This window comes from Vigna unguiculata, chromosome 9, assembly GCF_037176805.1.
Source record: "Vigna unguiculata cultivar grain cowpea cultivar isolate G323 ecotype 2 chromosome 9, ASM3717680v1, whole genome shotgun sequence".
Classification (NCBI taxonomy): Eukaryota; Viridiplantae; Streptophyta; class Magnoliopsida; order Fabales; family Fabaceae; genus Vigna; species Vigna unguiculata.
Window position 1 is genome coordinate 11091371 of NC_140800.1, and position 24902 is coordinate 11116272.

Genomic DNA, 24902 nt, shown 5'->3' on the forward strand with positions numbered 1-24902 from the left:
CATAATTTTTCCTTCTTTCCTTCTATATTTATAAAAAAATAAATCTACAAAAATTTATAAGATAAAAAATACTATTTATTAAACTAATATTTAACTATCAAGTGAGACAAGAAGAGAGTTATCCTTATATCTTCAATAATGGAATAGAATATATGAGAAATAAGAATAAAAAGGATGAGTTTGTGTCTAAATTCCAATTTTTCTTCCTAAACAAAAGAAAATAGGTGATACAGAGAATATATGAGCAACTCAAAAGATAATAAAGAATATAAAAGTGTCTCAATAATTTTTTTTTATTCCTTATTATATTTAATTTTATCAATAAGAAAATCATTAATTAGAAAGCAATTTTAGAAATCAAAAATATTTAGTCACTATAATCAATTTAGATACCAATTTACAAAATAAAAAATTATTGATTACTAAAATAGTCATTATTATGAATAAAAAATTATAATTGGTCACTAAATAGATCAATAATTAATTTAAGATTAATTTAAAAACTAATTCATTTTGTAGCTAAAACCTTAGTAGCTAATTTTTAATGACCAATTTCCTTTAAAAGTCAAAAGAAATACAAATTTACTTAATTTAATTTTTATCAATATGATATATATTACATATAACTTTTAAAAAATTTAAAAAGCTGGAGGAACCATGGTCCCCATGCACAACACTAAAGTCTCCCTAATTGTTCTTCATTCTCTCGTACCTGCATTTTGGGTCAGATATTCTAATATTGAATATTATTTTAAAAAATTAATTAACATTTCTTGCTTTTAAAATTTATATACTACTTAATTTTAAATTATATTTTATTTAGTGATTTAGGCTATGTTGTGAGGATTTAGAAATATTTGTTGTATTTAAACGTGTTGTGAACATTTTGTTAACTTATTAGGACAATTTTATTAAGCTTTGTTTAGAATATAGTGAATGATTGTCATGAATGGTTGCAAAATGAGTTATCAAAATTTATGTAGGAATTTTGACTTTCAAAAAAATAAATATGAAATTAAAAAAAAGTAAAACAAATACACACACTTATAACAATAGTTCTTCACAATAATCATTGTCGTTTGTACTTTTAACGAGGGTTCTTTAGAGTAGTTATTGTCATTTGTCAAATTATTTTTTTAACTTTTTTCCCTATTTTGCATGGCGGTTCTCATTAATCGTCGTTGTTTTAAGTTTTGACGACGACTTTAAAATTGTTGTCATTTGTTTGCACTTTTAACGATGGCTAAAACAATATCAATTTAAAAATCATCGCTACAGGCCTATTTTTACCGTCGTTATAAGTAAATATGCAATAATGACTCTTTAATGTTGTCATTATAACCATCATGAACACTTCAAAATCTAAGTTGGTTCATCTTTTCCTCTTAATTTTTTTAAATATCGTTATGCGTTAAATGATTGATTTTAACTCTATGCTTGATTTTTTAAATTTTATTTTGACTATATCATAACGATTTTATTAGTCCATTCTTTTAATGCATTGGTATTGAATTTGAGGATGCTCAACTCCACCACAATTTAAATTATATAATTTTTGAAATGTTTATATTTTAAGCCTTACATTACTAAAATTAAAAAAAAATGAAAACTTGAAATTATAAATCTTGAAATAGTTTTTTTAATTTTGTAAACTCGTAATACATAGTTAAATAAAGAGTGTGTGCAATATAATAGCTTGTTGGTTTGTTGAATGTGTAAACATAGTTTACTTTATTTCATATTGAAATTACATTATTGTTACATCATGTGAACCTTAGTTACCTCAAATTTGAAAATTTCCTATGATTTCTTATTTATAAATACAAGAGGAGTGAGTACTAATAATCACTAGATGGAATCTTGATTTCTTTGTTGGATATTTTGGAAATATTGATCACTTCTTAATAATTTCTTAGTACATAAATTGTAATCTACATTTAATATTCTCATAAAATTTGGTTAATTGTATTTTATGTTGATCTCTAAATTTGTAGTTGGTTGTCATTGATTGTTATTTTTATTTCGTGTAATCCAAAGACCACTACGAAATATTGTTGAAATTTTGTGAAATATAAGAAATGTTGATGGGTAAAGTTTAGGTATCCTTACATTAATTGTTTGAATGGTACAATAGTGAATTCTACAAAATTACGACCACCTTTTGTGTGATGGGTTTCTACGAAATTATACAAGTTATACATGACATGGTGAATTATCATAATTGTTAAGTATGTGTCAAACTTATTTAATTCCACCATGGACGACCGAGTGGAGGAAGGTCGATTGAAGGACATGAATCATGATGTTGTTGTAGATTTTTTTTTTCAAAACACATGTATATAAAACTTTGTCTAGTGATGCAAAAATACCCTTATATTCTAAATCAACTAAATTCACGTAGTTATTAGTGGTTTTTAAGTTGATAAATTTAAAGGTAATAAATTGGTGAATTGATAAAAGCTTAACAAGATTGCTTGCTTTGCTTAATGATATGTTTTCATAAGGAAATACACTACTTAATTATAATTATGAAGCAAATAAAATACTTTTTTAGATGGGTATAAAGTATAAAAAGTTGCATGCGTTTCCTAATTATTGCATATTATACAAGAAAGAATTTGAATGGTTGAAAAATTTCATGTGTCAGTTATCACGTTACAAGCTAAAAAACAAAGATGAAGATAATAGTCATGGAATGACAAAGGATGTCCTCTATGAAGAGGGCGTGTAGAGAAAATATGACAAACTGTTTCGTTATCCAGTTGACTTTAAGCAATGGAATGATGAGTTTCCCCAATTTGGTAAAAAACTAATAAATCTTGGACTTTGCTTAATTATAGATAAAATGAATTTTTTAGGTAATATAATTATCCACCAAAATTCATGACCTATTTTACGAGTTATTTAAAACTTATCTCTTAATTATGCATGAAGAAAAATATATGATGTTGTTTATGATGGTTTATGGTCCAAGACAACTAAGAAATGACATAAATGTTTATCTAAGTGCACTGATTGTGATTTAAAATTTATGGGATGAGGGAAATGAAGTCTTTGATTAGTTTGCTAATGAATCTTTCCAAATGCATGTCATGTTATGTTGTACTATCAATGACATTTCTACATATGGGAACTTGTTTGTGTATAATGTTAAGAGTCATAAAATATGTACTATATGTGAAGAACACATTGTATATCAATGATTTATATATGAAAGGAAGACAATTTATCTCTGGCATTAGCGATTTCTAAAATAACAACATCCTTATCGTAGGTTGAAAAATGTCTTTAATGGGCACTATGAGAATGAACATCTACTTCCATTGAATAGTGCTCAGATTTATGAAAGGCTAAATTAACATATAACCTATCTTTGAAAACTAACAAAAAAGTCATTTATGACAAATATTTCAAAGAAAAAGTCAATGATACGATCCTATCCAGGAAAGAGTACGATCATTTCTGAATTTGAATCCTTAAGAGGTACGACACGAATAAATAAGAGAAGAACGCGAAATAAGACGAAGATGGAGGATGTCACAATCTAGCATATTGATAAGTCAAGGGAAGATTCGCCACAAATATGTTAATCTTTGATAAGAACCGAAGGCCTAAGCCAAAAACAAAGAGAACACTCTCTTTAATGAAATCAAATTCAATATATGACTAAAAGTGTCTACATCAACTTTTGGTACCTCTATTTATAGGCACATAAGTTTAAGAAAACCTGAGAACCCTACAAGAAGTCCTGAGCCCAAACCTAAAAACATAAACTAATTTATAAAAGAAAGTCCAAAGCCCAAAAACATAAAACATAACTAATTTCTAAAAGAAAACCCAAAGTCTAAAAACATAAATTAATTTTCTTAAAAACTATCCTTCAAATGTGCTCCAAGCCATGGTCTTCATATCCTTTGGATTTTCGATTTCTTGTAGCATCAGGAGCCTTGAATAGATTTGATCTTCCAATTTCTTACTCCTTGCCCTTGTCATAGGTCCTTTAAATTGTAAAGGTTCATCTTAGGATAGTCCTCTATCAGTCAATCTTCTTTTATCTTTCATATTTGTGCAAGTTAGAACTTAGGCATTGTATAAATGTAATACATGTAGAGAAAAATGTGTGTGATCACTTAATTAATATACTTCTTAACTTTAAAACCAAATAGAAAAGATAGTATAAAAGCTTGTTTGGATTTGATTGAAATGAATATACGAGAGGAGTTGACACCAAGAAAGGTGAGCAAACACATATTTACCCCCAACATGTTACAATATGTCTGAATAAGAAAAAAAATAAGTTTTTGTCAATGTATAAAAGGTGTAAAGGTACTAAGAAGGCACTCTTCAAATGTTAAAGAGTCTTGTATCTATGTTGGGTTTGAAACTAATTAGTTTGAAATCACATGATTGTCACATCTTCATGCAATAATTGTTTCATGTGGCTATTAGTGGAATCTTACATAAAAAACATGTTAAATATATTAGGAGAGATATGTTAATGTTTGTAATAATGAAACTTAAAAAGAAAATTTGAAAAAATATTAATTCCTATAAACTAAATTAAATATGTTTCATAGTTATGGTAATATATTATACTTATTATTTATTTAAATGAAATGAATATAACTTTTTTATTCCTTTTTTTAAAGTCTTCATTTGATTTTAAACAAATAATGATTACATTATCATAATGATCGGATACCTTTTCACTTCTTTTTTTATTGTGGCAATTTCATTTATGTATTCATATAAAAAAAATACTATTTGAACTAGTATTTTTATTCATAACACACATTTATATCCTTTTAAGTAAAAAATATATATCTGATTTAGAGAAAAAGAATTTTAGTAAAATAATTATTTTTAGTTAAATCATATATCTTGAAATGGTGATTCTAAGATTTATTTGAGTTCTAAAATAGGTGTTATATTTGGTTCCCTCTTGGAATAATAGGTTTTATAACATAAAGTACTTCGAGCTTGGCTTACAAGTTAGTTAGGTGGGGTAAAATCTCATTAAAAATACGTTTTATAGGATAATTCGTACATTTCTAAATATCAAGCTTATGTGAGTTCTATTAATCTCATGTTTAAGGCTTTATGATCACTAAAATATTTGTTTTCAATTTCCAATCATAAGCAAAGAGTTTCTTAATCAAGTTAGAAAGATGTATAATACTACACAATTCCCTAGTCTTGAACATATGCAAAAGACTATTAGTCATGTCAAAAAAATGTCAACAATTAGATTGACAACAATGAATACTATTATATAATCCTCAAACGTAAGCCATGAAGACAAGGAGGATAAGGATGCTTTCATAATCTTAACTTAGGATTTAGGTTTAAGAATAATAAGATAGTTGATAAACCTCTTTTCGTCTAGAGTTTTATGAAAAAATTTAGTTTCGCCACTAATGATATATAGTGGTAACCAATGTGTCAAACCCAAGGAGATTGCAATACATTGAGTGAATGCACATGTGCAAATATAACTTTTATGGAGAAAAATGAAATAACAATTTAAATTATCCTAATATGCAAATGAGATCATGAATGGAACTAATCCTAAGTATATATGCAACACTACTCTAGAAAGATGCAAAAACTATGGTTTAACACACTAAAATGAATTATAGTGCTTGAAAACAAGATAAGAGTATTTATAATACTTGGAATGAATGATATCAAGTATGTTCTGAATGTGAGAATTAACTAAAATACTAGAAAAATACAAAATGTGAATGTGTTTGTAGAAATGCTTAAACGAAAATGTAATCCCCTATGTGTTTGATGAAATACTCAAATGATTTATCAATGCACAATTGACAATGATATTGGTATGAACATGTTATAAATGTTAATAACACAGAGAACATATTTAGAAGTCCTATCTAACCTTAAATTCATGAAATTGCATATAAAAGCCAAAAACACGAAGTTAAAGCATGAAACAAAATAAGAGACGAGTGTGCATGTGTGCAAAAATGAAAATGTATCTAACTATGATGTGAATGGTATTTTGAGATAAAAATCTACTTTATCACAATGCTAATTGAGATAGGAAATATTGAATTTAACAAGAGAATAAAAAAAACATTAAATCCTAAATTTACAAACCAAGAACTAACGAACATAATAAAAGTACCAAATTTAACTGCCTAAAAGTTGTTTTATTGATATTTTAATGAGAAATGCAATCTAATACCTCAAACATGTTGTAGGGTTTAAGAGAACGATGTTAACACTGCGAATCATGGATTACAAGAATTAAAACCATAAAACGAAGTGTACAAAACATAGATGAATGGTTCAAATGGCTCAATTAAATAGATTTCAAGAGTTGAATTTTACTTAATTGATTTTAGCTATTTCTAATCAAAAGACATTTGATAGAAGTTAGATAATTGTGTATCTTCAGAAATTAAGCATGATTCTGTAAGTTTTGAAATAGTTGAAATGCCAAAAAGGGGGGTTTGAATTGGCTAAAAGCTAAAAACTATCTTTAATTGAATCAACCCAACCAACAAGTAAGGATGCAAACACCTCTGAACTGTACACTTTCAACCGATCAAAACTGAAGTTAGTCGATTGTTTTTATTAAACTGATGCAGTACTGATATAATCAACCGATTGAATCACAAAAACAGTCGACTAAAATACTAAGAAAAATGCAGAAATGCAGATTCGTGATTTAAAGCAAGATCAATGTAAAAGATCAGTCAACACAGGTTCCAATGAGTTATACAAACATGATCAATCCTGCAGGTGATGCCAAAATACTCAAGCATGTCAAAAAGATGGTTTAGATCACAATTCTTTAAACTTTAAATGATAATGCAAGAGAGAATTGTTAGAGAAAAGAGTAATACACAAGATTTTTATACTAGTTCACTTAAACATGAGCTACATCCAGTTGCTCAAGGCAACCCGAGCTTGACTTTGCACTATTTCAAAAGATTTACAAAGTTTACACCCTTAAACTTTCAAAATATGCAAAAACACACACAAAAGACTCTTGAATCACATAAGAATCACACCAGCACAACAAGACACCTCTTGCAGACCTGGAAAACCACCAAGCACACACAAAGCTTGAGAAAGATCAAACCTTAGTGGTATCACAACCCTGCCTACTACAAACACCTTCTCCAAGCTTCAAATACCAAGCAAAATGCTCCAAGAATTGATCCTAGATCAATCTTCATCAGCTGCAATCTGTATGATCACGAAAAAGAGAGAATTCCCATGTTTTCAGAATGATTTCGCACTAAAAATGCTCTTATTACCTCTCTTTCGCAAAATACAACTCTTGTAGTCAAACTGTACGAAATTCAACAGGTTGATTTTCAAATCAATCGGTTGATGTCCTTAACTTAAGTGAAATCAATCGATTAAAAAATAAATCAATTGATTGAATAAGTCATAGTTTAAGACTACTGCAGCTAACCTTTTAATCTGTTAAAAATCCATTCAACATATTAAAAGACACATTTTAACTTGTTGAAAAATATTTCAACAGATTAAAAGATACAATAAAGACCCTATACATCTAATAAATGCTAAATGATCTACAAAGTGAGTTACAATCTTTAAACTTGTTTTTCCATAATCAATTATGCACTTACTTAGTCAACTCAATTTCTTGCTCAAAGTTCCTACATTATTCATTGTTAGCTTTCAATTAAAAGGAAGCAATTTTCGAACCAAGTCAATTAGAACCAAATTCACCTAAGATAAATCTGAATATTAAAATAAAGCTAGCAAAAACAAATTACAAAACACATTTAATGCAACTATTAAATATATATATATATATACTAATAATATGTAACTCAACTTTAAATTAAAAGTTAAAGCAAACTAAACTACTACTTATTTATGCTAATGAAATCTACCAATTAAAGAAATCAACTAAAAATGGTCTAAAAAAAACTAAATAACAAATATTTGCAAAAATCATAAAATTAACACTAACTAAATATACTCTAAAAGCTATGAATTGAATACTAAAACAATACCAAAAAGATACAAATGGTCTAGAAAAATTTATCAAAAATAGGGACTTAGCAATAGTGCATATATAATATTTAGACTACAATCAATTAGTATACAACTGATGCATAAGGAAAATCTATAAAATTTATTGAGAAAAAGATTTCAAATTGGTATCCTTTTTTTGTGTTACTCATGGTAAAAAAGGAAGCAACGTAATGATTTGAAGTGATATTTTGAAGAATTCAAACATTATTTTGCCACAAAACAGCTTTCCATTAACTTGGTAAAATCTAACTTGTAACTTAGGAACTTTGACGAATACATTGAATATCAAGACTTATATAAGAAGTATATTAACCTGCTCAAAATAAATTAATATAAGACTTAAAAATGAACAACTTAACACGTGATCAAAAGAACATAGACTCATTAACATATAGGCTAATATAATTATATCCATTATAAGAGCACACATGTTCCCTTGCACACACACTAATATAGAGATAGTGGTCATGAGAACAAACCAACCAATTTTACGTAGGCTAATATAATGAAATCGATAAAAATATGATCTTAAAAACACATAGGCTAATTAGCGCATAGGCTAATATAATCATATTAATCAAATGACAATCATAAGAGTACCTAGACTCGTTAACACATAGGATAATATATGAGATTAGTCATAGGCCTTGTGGGAGAAAATGATACATAATTGTGGAGCTTGACCGTCAAGTTAGATTAAAAGGGTGAAATTCCACAAAAAATGACGCATCTATTAATTATAATTTGTACACTTTTTAATATCAAGCTTACAAGGAGATCATTTAGATCTCGCAAGTGAAGACTAAGGCTTTGTGATCTTCTAAATTTCCAATCTCATACATCTCCTAATTACTAAACTTTTGATGAATCATATGTCCAATGTATTAGAAAATCTAACTATACATAACTTCAATCTTAAATGTAAACAAATAGATTATTAGATATACATAACTTCAATCTTAAATGTAAACAAATAGATTATTAGATAGATAGACAAAATATCTATTGTAACAATAATAATATTTATATTTAACAAAAAAAAAATATTGCTTATAAATTATCAAATAAAAACTTTAATTCTAAAACATACACTACAAGAAAATCCCTCTTTAACAACCAATTTTAGTAACTAAAAATTATTAGTCACTATAGTGCCCAATTTAAATACCAATTTACAAATAAAAAAAAATTGGTTACTAAACATAGTCACTATTCTGAATAAAAAATTATAATTAGTTTCTAAATTAGTTTCTTAAATTTAGCTACCAAGGTTTTGGCTATCAAAGAAAATTGGTTACTAAACATTAGCTACCAAGGTTTTTGCTACCAAAAGAATTGGTTTCTAAATCAATCTCTAATTAATTACTGATCAATTATAATTTTTTATTCATAATAGTAACTATTTTAGCTACCAATACAATTAACCCGTGGTTTCGCCTTTTGTGGTGCAATTTGTTCAATCACAGCCTCAACCAACGGTGGTTAATCATGGTAATATTTGTTTTATGAATGAATCTTCTCTTATTAAGAATATAGACATTACGACATTACTATTAGTGGTATGTCAGTATAGTCTGATTCCTTGGTTGATATGTCTTGTGTAGAGGATTGAACTTCCATTATCAATAGTTTGTAGGGTTTACAACAACTACATTCACTAAATGGTAGTTTTGAGGTAGCTCTTAATTATTTGATGTCTAAGGAAACTCATTTTGTGGAATAATTGCAAATAGTTTCTAAATGGGCTAATAGGCTTAATGAAAGGAAAATTCTAATATTGAAGAGGATGATGAGTCAGTTCAAACTATAAGGAAACCTCGTAGAGGTAGACCAAAGAAAGTTAATACTAAATCCTACAAAGCAAAAATTTCTAAAAAATGAGTTTTAAAGGTATATGGAGTTCAAATTATCGGATGGTTTTTGTGAAGGAAATCATGAATTTATCCATGTTTTACTTAGTTTATTCGTAATAGATTTTATTTGCCTATGTGTGTGATGTAATTCCATCATGGGTTTGGTATTATATCCCATGTTTTTCCTTTTTTTTTAATAAAAATTTCATGTAACAATAGTTCGTCCAAGTTATGGATTTGTATCTCACAATTTGTGAACTGTATCAAAAGTTATGAGCCTAAATTTGGATTGCTTGAATATATTAGAATCAATTTGTGAACATGTATGTTTTAATCCTTTTTATTTTTATTTGTGTCTGAAGTGTCGAACTCTAGCATTTATCATGAATGCCAATAGATTACCTTCCACTGTTCCTTTCAATTGATGAACAAACAAGATATAAATTGAGTCTTGATATATTAAAAAATAAAAGAAAATCATAAACACTGAAATTTAGAACCCTTGACATGTATATTGAAAAGAAAAAAATTTGATTAAACGCATTTATTATAATTATAATAAAAGAGACCACATATACATAAAATTTAACACATGATGACATGTTGTATAAAACTTTCTTATATGTTACAAGATATGTAAATTAATTAGTTAATTCCACCTTATTTATTATTTAAAAAGTGAGTCATATTTCAACTATTTCTAAGTGAGTTACAAAATGATTTATATAATTTAAAGTATACTAAAATACAAATAAATAAGTAGAAAAGAGCACTAAAATTAGTAAATACTAATCAATGATAACATAAAAGGAAACATATCAAAACAAATTTAAAAAGAAGAAGAAAAATTAAAAGAAAAAGTTGACGTATCCCGATCAACAAGTTAATCAAGTCAAATCAATCAATGAAAAAATAACACTATTATAATTTCTTTGCGCTATAATCCAAAAGATTAATTGAATAGATATGAATCAATTTAATATTTTCAATGTGAAACTAAAATTTAAAACTTATACATGGTAGATAGTTGAAATTAGCATAGTGTATTAAATTAGTAGATTGATCTTTCAGATTGATTATGCATCTAAAATTTTACTTACAATTATATATCCATTACATTTTGTAATAAATGCTTCAAAAATATTTTAAGAACATTTTTCACTTTCATGAGTCTAATTTTCTTTATGAAGATTTTGCAAATATTTCAATAAGTTAATTTTCTACATGTATAAATTGTAATTTTATAACATTCTTTTGAATATGATTTATTATAAAGTAATGTTTTATTTTAATGTGTTTTATTCTTGTACGAATATTACTTCTGTAGGTGTTGAAGAACTCTAATTCTATTTGGATCTTGATTTAAAAGAGTTGAGAAACAAATTACAACTAATATATGTATCGATTACGCAATTATTTTTTCTTCTTGTTAACTCATGGAATACTTATACAAATTTTCTTCGATATAATAACTTCAACTATATACAAGTTCTTGTGTCTTTGAACAATGGATATAGTAGAATTGTCATAGTTATTTATTATAAAATGGTATTTAACATTGTACTCTACATCACATAATTAACTTATGTTAAGTATATTATGTTTGAAATATTTTACTAAACAAATGTTATTTATAGATTGTAGAGACTTCATATCTATTTGTCCAAGTCAATGATCTTCCATATTTAGTTTTTGTCAAACATGGCTAATCCTCCATTCTTGTTTCATGAGTCTTAGAACATAAATCTTTCACTCATAATTTAACACAAAAACCTATAGTCCATGTATCATAATAAGGGTGTCCAGATAATATGGGGATTCTTTCTCGTTAGTTCTTGGTGTCACGAAATCTCCTTGTATATATGAGCTACTAGTATATTTAGGTTTTGTATGAAACTTTTTTTCCTTTATAACCTAATCTACTTTTTCTACGAGCTCTTGATGAAGGCTTGACCACAAAAGATTCCATGGAGATTCTCCTAAGAAGAGTTACAAGGAGCATGTCTAGAGAGGAGACTTATAGTCTTTCATCTTTATATTTGTTTTGCATTTCATTATTGTGATTTTCCTAAAGTTGACTTAGTTGACCAATCTTAGTTGACTTTTTGACCTTTGACTAAGTTTAATTTGTTAGCTAGAGTTGACTTGGCTTAAGCTAATATGCTAATCTATGTTTAGTTGTTTTGTAGGTTAATTAGGCTTAAGGAAGCATGGCTAGGTGGCATAACACTATTGGAAAGCATGGATGATGTGGAGCTTAGGTGGAGAAGAGAGAAAATAAAAAAGCATAAAGCATAAAGCAAAAGGAGCTTATACCTTTTGTCTCCTTTGTCTTAAAGCTCCTTTTGGCTTTACTAGAAGACATCCTTGTCTCTTTTGCGAATGTGACCGAGAATCCTTCTAGGGTTTCCCACCAAACTTTAAGTTTGTGCTACTTGAGAAGATGCTTCTAGAATTAGGGTTTCCTATTTGCTAGCTAGTCTTTTTAACTTTGTTTTCATTTCCTAGAGACCCTTAGAACTCCCTATATAATGGGTGCTCTTGTATATGTAAAAGTGTTGATCATTTTGAGCTTATACACTAGTGTTTCAACCACACAAAACCGTGAGCTTCCTCCTTGGAGTGGAGTTTCCACTTAGCCTTATCTTGCTATGCAAGTGGCGACACAAATCATTCATCTCTAGAGTTGGTTAGCCTTATGGCCCCTCTAAGAGTGGCGTGCTTCAAATCCATCTCCATCTTCTGTATCTTCCATTTTATTGTTGTTTTCTTTTACTTCTATTTGGTTTATATGTGTTGTTTTCCATTTGAATTTTGAATCAATCCATTTCTCTCCTTCTTTAGAACCTTTAGAAGTGAACCTTCGCATCCATATAGCTTGTTATCTTAATGTTCAGTGGGATCTTCTCTAGGTTTCCTAAATAACTCATCACCATATCAGCTCTCCTACAAGATCTTGTCAAGAGATTAAGTTTTTTGTCACCTCCGATTGTTACATATGACTTTTGTCAATGTATCATTCTCATAAAATAAATCATTCACTATTTGGGCATGATCTATATTAGATAGTCTCTTCTAACACTCTTGATTTTTTTTAATAAAATTTATATTAGACATCACTATATACTTTGACCTATGATAAGCACTGTGATAGATGACATCAAGAAATACTAGAATTCTCTACATTTTGTAAATAGAGCACAACCAAGATCAATTATCATAGGACACATTAAATTGTATTCACTATTTTGGGTTTTTTTTTGTACAAATAAAAAATGAAGGTTTTGGGATTGGATAACATAAAATCGTAAATTAGAAAACAAGATTAGATATCAAAAGCAAATTTTTATAAGATTAAAATAGATCAATTCATATACTCAAACAACCAAACAATCTAAAAGTAATAGTTCTCTAAAGATTATATCCAAATTTGAACAACTTATTGATTCTATTGATCAACTAAATCAATTATACAAATTAAATCTCAATATCATTCATTCTAAAACGTATTTAGTTATCAAATAATGATACAATCTCAAACAACCAAACAATCTAAAAGTCATAATTATCTAAAGATTATATCCAAATTTGAATAACTAATTGATTCAATTAATCAATTAAACCGACTGTACATATTAAACCTCAATATCATTCAATCTAAGTTGTATTTAGTTATCAAATAATAATTCAATCAGTTCCTAATTTGAGTTTTTATTTCAGAAACGCAAATTGATATCACAAAAGAGAAAAACTAGAAATAGAGAATAGAAAATTAATCTCAAAGCGAAGAGCTTTCAATGCAAAAACTCATTCCATGTTGTTTGATCTAGATTTTGTGAATTGATTCTCAAATATTAGTTCTCCATTATTCAATATAAAAAACAAAAATAAAAATAAAAGGAGAAAAAAAAAATTAAAAATCTCAAAATTCGGCCAATGATTTATGTATATTGTTTATAGTATAATTAGACATCTAATCGAATCTAAACCTAAACCCTAATTTAGCAAACTCTAAAGGAGTTGTGAGCCCAATTTGGGCTATAATCAGGTATAGAAGCCCAAATAAGAGTTCTTTTTACCTTTTGATTACAAAGTGTTTGTAATTAAGAAAACTCTAAGTAGATCCCCATTAGACACGAAGATAATCCATTAGGTTATCTAAGTGTGATTGTTCTCTTCACACGAGCTCGAGAGAAGGGAGGATTCCATTAGAAAAAGCAAGAAACAATGAACACCAACAGCATAAAATGGCATGAAATGAAGATAACAACAAAAGCATGAAAAACATAAAAAAAAAAAAAAAGATAACATGGAAAGGGAAACAAAGGTGATAAATCTTCCCTAAGTCTCCACATGTCATCCAAGCCTTTGTGCTTCAAACTAGGTGGCAATAGAAAGTTAAGAATGTCCAAATGTAAGTCATATGTTGGGTCATGCGTCCCAACACTCCCATCCCCCAAAAGGGTCTCAACATCAAACTATAAGTATCCAAAACCAACCTACAAACAAAAAGTAAACAACATGAGTCAAGGAAAACTAAAGCAAAGGAAAAATGCTACGTAAACTAAAACAAGTGAGTAAGGAGAAAGCTTCACTTTTAGTCATTATCCTAGTTATCCTTATAAGAGGGTCCCTTACATTCACATGAGGAGTTATGATCTCATCAAGCCCAATTTACAATGTGTAACTAAAACAAACAAAATTAAACATGCAAGTCTCTTTACAATTTTTTTAACAAATTTGTCTCAACTTATGAAAATTGTAAAAACTATCATAGCAGTTCAAATCTAATAATCCATATGTTTATTTGGAAGTTCTGAAAACATAGAATCCAAAGCAACTAGAATCAATAACAAGTGACATTTATAGAAAAAAGTCATGACTAAAATAGTCAGATGAACTAAAACTCCAAATTTAAAGCAATTGTATGTAAATGAATCCAAAATTATCCAAATTATTACTAATGAAAAAAATAAACAAAAAACTGAAAATAAGACAAATGAAAAGTGAGATCATTGTTTATATTACAAGTTATTAATAAGAGCATTGTATTTAGTTTGCATAATATTAAACTAGTCAGGCTTAGATAAAACTTATTTAATACTAGTCGGTTCAAGTGAAGTTTGTTTAGCTAATTTTTTTTTTAAAATATCAAAAAGAAAACATGGACTAAAATATTAGTACAAGAGTTTCTTAAATATATTTAAAAAAATACGAGTAATTAGTACTACATTAATTATTACTAAAAGTAATATGAAATATTTCATATTATATCAGTTATATTTCGAATCCTTATAATATAGGTTTAACTTTTGGTTTCTATTTTTGTTTAAAAATTTCAAGTTCGTCCTCTCGTTTTTTTTTGTCTCAATTTCATCCCGATTTTTCAAAAAAAAATGATACAATTTAATTATTTTTGTTAAATTTCTTAAAATAGAATTAAAGATTTTTCATCAAAATTGAAGCTGCTAATAAGGATGGTTTATTTTGTTAGTATAATTAACATAATCCTAATATCAATTTTGATGAAAAATCTTTCATCCACTTTAAAAAATTTAACAAAATGATCAAATTGAATTAATTTTTTAAAAATTGAGACCAAATTAAGACTAAAAAAAACTGAAAACCAACTTAACATTTTTTTCACAAAAACTAAAAAAAAAAACTAATTAAACGTATAATATGTACATATTATATTTGTTCTAGTAGTAGTTATGTCAATTTTATTAATAATCAATGTAATAAGTATTAATTTATTTAAAGAAGTGTTATCATAGTTACTTTTACGTAATTTTCTTCTGAATCAATGTCAATTTGACAAGAAAATAATATTTTTTAATCATCGACACTAATTTAAGAGTTTAGTTTGTTTCAGGAAAATACTATTAAGAAAAGTTAGGTAATTCGTAAAAATATTTATATTAGTAATATTCGATATTTTTAAACTCACAAATACTTTGGTGAAAGAAAAAAAAAGAAATAATTTTTTCATAAATTAAAATTAATTTATAAAAGATTAAAATACGTGTGTGTAATTTATTGTTTTTAATTTCTGTATAAATGAATTTTACTTAATAGAAGTTTTTTTTTTCTTATTCTAGAAATTGTTTATGAACGAGCTTATTAGCATGTCGGTTATTCATAAACATATTATAACAAACAGAACCTTACACTTATTACTTGTCATAATATTTTTCTTTCAGGTGAAGTGTTAGTTAGATTTAAATATTCACTCTACCTAATATAATATTATCAGACTATTAAAACTCGCGTCGCAATCTAAAAAAAAAGAAGAAAAGAATCGATATATTTGTATATAAATACTAAAGGACAACAACAATATTATTGGTTAATTTGGAAGTATAGTATTGTGTTGTAAGAAATTGAGAAAGAAAAATGTGGACTGTTTATATATTTGGGTATTTTTAAGATGTTTTTAGTTTATTAAGTATTTAAAATGGATATTTTTTAATTCAATTTTGTAATTTATCCTTTTCATTAAAGTGATATGAATGTTATTTATTTTTATTTGTCTCCTTGGTATTAATAAATATAAAGTCATTATAATTAATATAAAATGATATGTAAAAAACAAAATAAACAGTAATTGAAAACAATTTTTAATTATTGTAGTTGAAAAATTTGAAAGTCATCGAGAAACATTATTCTAATATATTTTTAATTAACCCAGAAAACTTCATATTCATGAAAACAATAAATAAAGTGATTAAACAAAGTAACAGTTACGATATTCAAGTAAAACAAAAGAATATACGACAAAAGTTTAATTAAAAAATATAAAATATTTAAGTACGTTATAATAAAATAAAATTTAAATACTTAATTAAATAATAATAATAATAATAATATTTAATAATATATATAATCAACAATTTATTTTAGTAATATATCTATATATATATATATATATTAAATTTTATAATAAATGAGAGTTAACTATGTTATTAATTTTTATACTTTGATATAAAATTAAAATTTGTTCATATTTATTTTGATATAATATTGTATTTAAATTTAAAAATTAAATAAATATAATTTTTTAATTGTATAATATTAAAATTTTACATATATCAAATAATATTTTAAATTTTAATTAAATTTAAAAGGATTATATTTTATTTTAAAATTTAATGACAAAACTGTATTTGGAATAAAACTAAATTCTAATTTCAGTTACAAATTAAAAAAATACAAACATATTTAATTATAAATAAATATAATCAAAATATTATTATTTTAAGAATTAAATATGTTTTTATCTTTCATATTTTAGTAAAATTTAAAATTAATTCTTTTTGAAACTCCTTTTATTTTTAGAAATGTGTGAATTTAATTTTATTAACCAAATTTTATTAAGTTTATATGCATTTTAAGTATATTTCATGATATGATTTGAATTGTTTACAGACATATTTTTGTTTCAATGTTAACTCAAATATTATTATAAAACTTGTCGTCAAATCAACTTAACAGAATTTGGTTAAAATGACTAAAATTACATATTTCTAAAATTGGAGGACTAAATTATGCCAAAATTTTAAAGAGAGATTAATTTCAAAATTCACTACAAAAATATATTTAAGCCTATTTTAAATTGTAAAAACTTATTTGTTAAATGTGTTTGAACTTTAACAAAATTCGATTAAAATGATTAAATCCACACATTTTTAAAGTTTAAAATTTAAATTAAACCAAAATTAAAATAAAAAACCAATTCTAATTTTTATTAAAAGTTAAATAAAAATATATTTAATCCTTATTTTATTTTAAATGGTAAAAATTTATTTATATGAAAAATATCACAGGCCGACGATAAAGAGGCAAAGTAAAAAAGGCATAGGTGCATGCACAGCATTTAGTACTAGTTTTGAAATAACCGAAGGGGTCATCGAAATGCGTAAAGAGAAGTAAATAAAGAGAAGATGAAAGAGAGAGAGAGAGAGAGACCGTATACGGAAGAGGACCATACGGCTTGTCCGACAGAGCCACGGAGAGCACCAACTGGTGGTCCCCACTCCAACTCCTATGTGGTGGGCCCCACATGTCCCTCCCAATCTTCTTTTATTTTCTCTGTTGCTCTATTTTTCTACTCCTCTTCCTAACCAGACATTATAGTCACTTATGTCCCTCAAACTCACCAACCTGCCCCTACTTGCCTACGACCAACAACAATCGATTATGGCCCTTAAATTATCTATTATCTATTATCTTTTTATTTTCACTTTCTTTTTTCTTTTTATTTCTTCTAACCATCCAAACAATCACTTCTCATTCGTTTCTTTCCGCCTTCATCTTTTTTTCAAATCAAACAAAAAAAGTTGAAACTCCACCATAATCTCATCATCATCAAATTATGGCCTCAAATTTTTTTTCCTCAAAAACATAATAACACTAACACATTTTATTTGAACAAAATGTGTATTTTACGCATTTTTTTAATTTCAAATTTTATTTTAAGAAATTAATCACCTGTAATTAATTTATTAAAGTTCTATCATTACATTTTCTTTAAATGTTTAAATCGTGGTGGATGCAAAAACTTTTTCTCTAAATATTTAAATATTACACTATATTCAAAATTTAATTATTCATGAAAATTCGGTTCACTTGATAGTGAAATTGAAAGAGAATGAAAAGTTAACGCTTATAAGTTATGAATTCAACTCTTACAAAATATATTTTATCAGTAAAACATTAACCGCTAACATTTATTATAAAAAATAATTATTAATGTATAATACTCATAATTGTTGATAATTATGTAAAAGAAAATATTATTTCATAATATTTATCAGTTTATTAGGGTTTAGTATCTATAATCCCTTTTATTTTAACTTATTAACTAACTTTTTAGTTCTATCAAACATGATTTCTTTCATAAAAATGCCGATAGTTTAAGACCTCTTTGTAATATAAACACGTCATTTGCAAAACAAATTTACGAATTATTTTTTCAATAAATCAACCGCTTTCAACTATAAAATTTATTTGAGGACGAGTTAAAAACAAAACAGTTAATAAAATATTAAAAGTATGACAGTTTTGGTAGGACGAATAAAAAGTATTATTTGATATAAAATGTAAACGAAACATCGTAAATGATTAAGTGCATAATTTAAGAGAGGTGGTTTAATAATTAAAGACGTGAGGAGTGTTGGCTTAATAATTAAAGTGATGATGAATCTTTTATCTTCATTACTTTAGGGTTCAAACTCATCAATCATTCAAAAAACTTTTAATTATCCTTCTAAATAAAAAAAAATTCATTAAAAGTATAAAAAAAAAACCCTAAGAAATGAAGAAATTAAAATACCGAACTTAACTTACAGTTATAACCTAGGAGACGAAGCGAAAGAAGGCGCGTGAAATTGAAAGTGTGTTGCATTATTTAGGGGGTTTCTATATATGAAGTAGTACTAGTGGTGTATAAAAAGAAGGCAGATGTGATTATTTTGGTGTAAGTTTTGAGTAGACAGAAACATTTGATTGTTGTGATGTGTGCGTAGAGAAAGAGTAGAAAGTAGAAAGCTGCACGTGGTGCGTGGGGAGTGGGGGTTGGTTGGGTGGCACAACACAAGGGTGGGGTAAAGTGAAGGAGTGAATGGTAAAAACAAATGGCAAGAGTGGGGAATGTGGGAGAAAGACAAGGGCAAAAGAGGAAAAGTCATACGTAGCTGTCGCTGTCACACAGACCCGGTTTGTCTCCTCGGAAGTGGATCTTCGCACGTTACGAATACCAATGTAAAGAGACTAATGTACCCAACCCAACACATTGCTCTCCCCTGCATATGCCTTCACCCCTCACCACCCCAACCCAAATTATCCCAAACTATCATCTTTCTCTGCTACCAAACATCACACTTAACTATACTATAACTTTCTTTCTTTTTTCCTAATAAATTTCTATTAATAGGTAATAATGAGTAAAATTAATAAGTCCCGTTTCATTTAAAAGTTAATAGTTTAAATAATATTTTTTTATTTTTATCTTCTAAAATATCTTTTAAAATTACGAGGACTAGATGAAAACCAAGAAAGTATTTAAAAGATCTTTACAAAATTACCTATTAATAGAAATCTTTAATGGACTAAGATTCAAACATGTGTATGTGTAAGATATCAACTTTATCTTTACTCATTATATTGGTCTTTTGTTTGTCTTGTTACTACCAACTATAACTATTTCTCCTCTCTCTCTCTCTCTCTCTCTCTCATTTGGTGCAGGCACTTGATTGGAAGTTGGAAATCAACAAAACTTAACTCTCTCTTTCTCTTTCTCTTTCTCTTTCTCTGCGCTTGCGCTGGTTAAAATTTTGTTCTTTTCACCGAGCCTGGGAGCTTCTTCTCCTCGGTCCTGATTTTCTTCCTCCGGATATCAGCTTCTGTAGGCGAGAGGGGAGGGACTGAATGGTGCGAAAAATTTACAATGTGGTAGCCTCATTTACCGTTTAAGCCATGATAATGAAGTTTTCCTCACTTGGGTGTTCCGCGAATTGGTGCATTTGTTGAGAGGTTTAGGCCGTTACTGGATCTGCATTTGGGTGCAGGAGGGTTGGGAAAAAGGTTGAACTTTGATGGTTTTGAGAGGTGGTGGGTGTGAGCCACATGAAGAACTTGAGGTGGCACAAGCAAATTTCCAACAGTGGCAAGTTGGGGAGAAGGCTTTCACTTGGGGAGTACAACCGCGCAGTGTCATGGTCTAAGTATCTGGTGTCTCCGGGGGCTGAGATAAAGGGAGAAGGAGAAGAAGAATGGAGTGCAGATATGTCTCAGTTGCTCATTGGATCCAAATTTGCCTCTGGCAGACACAGCAGAATCTACAGAGGGGTTTACAAGCAAAAAGATGTCGCAATTAAGCTCGTCAGTCAACCGGAGGAGGATGAGGATTTGGCTGCTTTTCTTGAGAAGCAATTCACTTCTGAGGTCTCTTTGCTCCTTCGATTAGGCCACCCAAATATCATTACTGTAAGTTTATCTCTCTTCCGCTGTGTCCTTTTCTATCCACATGGATTCATATAATTGCTTCATAATCATGTTCTTTTGCATGTGGTCAGAAGTTTGATCTCCTTGGTGATGTGTAAGAAATAACATGAACTGGTCAGAAGTCTCTAAATCTTCGTCACAAAATATCATGACTTTACCAGAAAAGTAAAAGAAATGTTGTGTTTTGTTTTCTTCAGTTATTGTTCTGTTCGTGTATCTGTCTTATTATTAATGTTGGCATAGAATAAGAGAGATGATTCTCTTGCTTACGTTGTTAGGAATATTTATTGGTGCCTCTTGAGAGGAAGATGCTGGCCTTCATACTTTGTCTAAATGTCCAATTCTCATTTGTTCTTCACCTTTTGAGTATAGCTTCTTTACCCCTTTGGTCTTTTCGACGGTTTTTGTCTTGCAATTCTAACTAGGTGTTGTGAAATTTCGTGAAGGAACTAGGAAGAACAAAAAAGGAATAGTTATCTGCAAAATGAAGTAATGGATTAGTTGGAAAAGTGGTGCAATAGTTATGAAGTTAAAACTGCCAAAGGTGCTTCCAATGAATGCTTCAGTGTATGGTTGCATTTCCATTTGTTGAAAAGTTTAAATTGAACATAAGAGCAGAGATTCGCCTTTGATTTAGGCTATTTCTTTAGCTAGTCATTTAATTACCCTCTCACCCCAATTATTCCAGAGTCTTGTGGTGGATCTTGTTGTTGATCAAGTATTGAGTTTTAGGAGCTCTGAGAGGAAAGTGTTTTAATTTAACTGTTTAATGCTTTCTCTTGAAAGTTGATAATGGCCTAACTAACACAGAAAGCAATAAAAACAGACATTAATGCTTAGATTTGCTCATTTTAAAGAGAAGAGAATGTTTGAAATACAAGACTTCTGCTGCTATAGAGACAGTAACCCTTCATCATGAACTGTTGATTTTTATTTATAATGCAGTTTATTGCTGCTTGCAAGAAACCTCCTGTGTTTTGCATAATCACTGAATATTTGGCTGGAGGTTCACTGGGAAAATTCCTGCACCACCAGCAACCAGATATACTCCCGCAAAAACTTGTTCTGAAGTTAGCCCTTGACATTGCAAGAGGGATGCAGTATCTTCATTCTCAAGGGATTCTTCATAGGGATCTCAAATCAGAGAATCTCCTCTTGGGGGAAGACATGTGTGTAAAGGTAGCAGATTTTGGTATCTCATGCTTAGAATCTCAGTGTGGCAGTGCAAAAGGATTCACCGGAACTTACCGTTGGATGGCGCCCGAAATGATCAAAGAAAAGCATCATACCAAGAAAGTAGATGTGTATAGTTTTGGCATAGTTCTATGGGAGCTTTTGACAGGAAAAACTCCATTTGACAACATGACTCCAGAGCAAGCAGCATTTGCAGTTTCCCACAAGGTTTGCATCAGAATTTACTTAAATTGTTTCACTCATACTCTTATTGTATTTCTTAAAGAAAATAAGTGCTCATTGCATGGACTTGTATGAACCGATGTCTAACATGATCTTATTTGAATAATCATATTTGTCTGAAAAATTGGTGGTATGCACATGTTGTCTTATGTCTCAAATGCTTCAGTTCTTAGTAACATAATAGATTGCTTTATTAATTCATTGAATGACTCTAGGCATATTTAATCACTAAATTTATACATGAATCTGGTTAAATCAAGTGATGTTCTCTTATCTGTTGTCAAAGGTGAAAACAACAGAATGCCTTACCAGAAAGTTTGTAAAGAAAACTACTAGTAAAACACTTTCAAACAGTATTTTCTGACACATTTTTTTGAATAGATTGAAATTCATGTGGGTTCTCTCATTTGATGAGTCTCGTTTTCAAACTAGTTGGACCCACAAGAATTTCATCCCATAGAAAAGAACGTGTTAGAGAGAAAATGTGTTGGTAACACTGTTCATCGTTGTTAATTTCATGAATGCTGTTAAAGAATAAGAAAAAGAAAATAGTTAGAAAGAACTTGAGTACAGAAAAGGGCTTAAAAAGGAATGAAACTCCATCTCATCAACGTAGATTTTGTCAATATATCATTATAATAGTACTATTGAGGATCTATTTCGTTCTCTATTATTCTAAAGTTGTTTTCTTACTGATCCTTTGTTAGTGGGAACAGTTTTCCATTGTATTATTTGTTTACACGTAGATCAAACATGGGCATGCATGATTATTATCTATGTAAAAAAAGTTGATATTGTTCCTCATAAAAATCTTTAATATCCATCGTTGTATGCATATACACATATACTTGTGTTTTCGTTTTCACTATCTGCTTTAACACTATCATGTCTCTATGCATTCTCTATGCATGCACTTGGCTATATAACCCCATTTTGATGGTTTATGTGCCCGAATCTTTCTCAAGAGTGTTGGCGTGGTGGGCAACAATTATTCTCTGTCTATGATCTTTACAGAACATGTGGTTGTGTTTGTGATATGATAGCCTTGTTCATCCAACCTCATTTACAACATTGAATTACGATAACCTTAGATTTTTTTTTCTTCATTTGCCTGACATCTGCATGATGGTTACTTTTCCAACATTTAAGATATGGCATAGTGTTAGATATAACATTATTTATGAAAATCAATGATTGCTACCACCTCTGCTTCACTGTCACATGCACACCACATCAGAACAAGCTGCCACATAATTGACTCACTAATTGATACACAAGCTTTTATTTTATCTTTTTTTTTCTCATTTTTCTGATATTACTTCCAACCAATCACAGATGCAAGAAACATACACATAGTCCATTCCAACTTTTCTCGTTCATTGTCTTTGCACATGCTTCACTATCCTAGAGATATTCTTTGAATCTAAAGAGAATACTTAAAATATACATGCCATTAAGTAAAGGCGGTTTATGTTTGTACTGTTTTGCCTTTGGTATGTTCCACCTACCGGACTCATCAAACTCAGCAATAATCTATCTTCATATCTTCAATTTAACTTTTTATTTTATAGTTTTACAGTATCTACCAGTAAAAAATAATGGGTTCAATCTGGTTTAAGGCAATTGTTCAACAAAGTACATGTCTTAGACGATAATAATAGAAATACTGGTTTAAGGTATGTCTGGGTAACTTTTTTCCAAAAACAAAGAAATGGAATAACCCTTATGTAAACTAAAATCAACTTGGGTATAATCTTTTGTTAATTTGTCGAAAAATGCAAACTTTTAACTTAAGCCAACCCTTATTAAGCAAACTTTTGTTAACTATGGAAGGTTCTCTTATGGATTAAGTGATTTTTTGTATGAATGTTGAAACTGAGTTTGATGGATTTTTTGTGTGTAGAATGCAAGACCACCATTGCCATGTGAGTGTCCTTGGGCATTTAGTGATCTGATCAATAGATGCTGGTCAAGCAACCCAGATAAAAGGCCTCATTTTGATGAGATAGTTTCGATTTTGGAGTTCTACACAGAATCACTTGATCAAGATTCAGAGTTTTTGTCAACTTACAAACCAAGTCCTAGCAGTAGTAGTAGTAACACCATTCTTGGGTGCCTCCCAAAATGCAATGCACGCCATAAATTTGGTGCTTGCAAAGCTTAGCATTACTAATGGATGATGCTATTATTTCTCAGTTGTGTGACTATCAACAATTGTATTATATTATATTAAAACCTATGGGAAGAAAAAAAGCTTGTTCAATTAACAAACGCAATTCTCTTCCTCTTCAAGACTAAGTAAGAAAATGTGTTCCATCCATCCATCAATTGTTTTCATTTCTATAGTAAAGATATATAAGTTATTAATGGCTAAATGTATCATCTTTTTTTTACTTTGAATTCTCTCTTCTCTGATTTTTTTTAGGGTTAGATGTGATGTTTAACCTTTCACCTAATGCATAGAAGTTATAGTAAAAACTGAAAAATCGTGTTGTTCAAAAATGATTATGCATTGTGGTAAAAACTGAAAATTTGTGGACAACATGACAAAGGTGAGTGTGCATCAATTAGACCAACAACTACTTT

General features: G+C 28.5%; 1 protein-coding gene across 1 annotated transcript; it reads left to right on the forward strand.

Annotated features, from left to right (window-relative positions):
* Window positions 1–20102: 20102 nt before the first annotated feature.
* Window positions 20103–24691, forward strand: LOC114164177 (serine/threonine/tyrosine-protein kinase HT1-like). The gene is made up of 3 exons (XM_028048740.2): window positions 20103–20882; window positions 21846–22301; window positions 24220–24691. Exons 1-3 carry the CDS (start codon window positions 20523–20525, stop codon window positions 24478–24480), a joined length of 1077 nt encoding a protein of 358 aa, XP_027904541.1. The 5' UTR covers window positions 20103–20522; the 3' UTR covers window positions 24481–24691.
* Window positions 24692–24902: the final 211 nt, after the last annotated feature.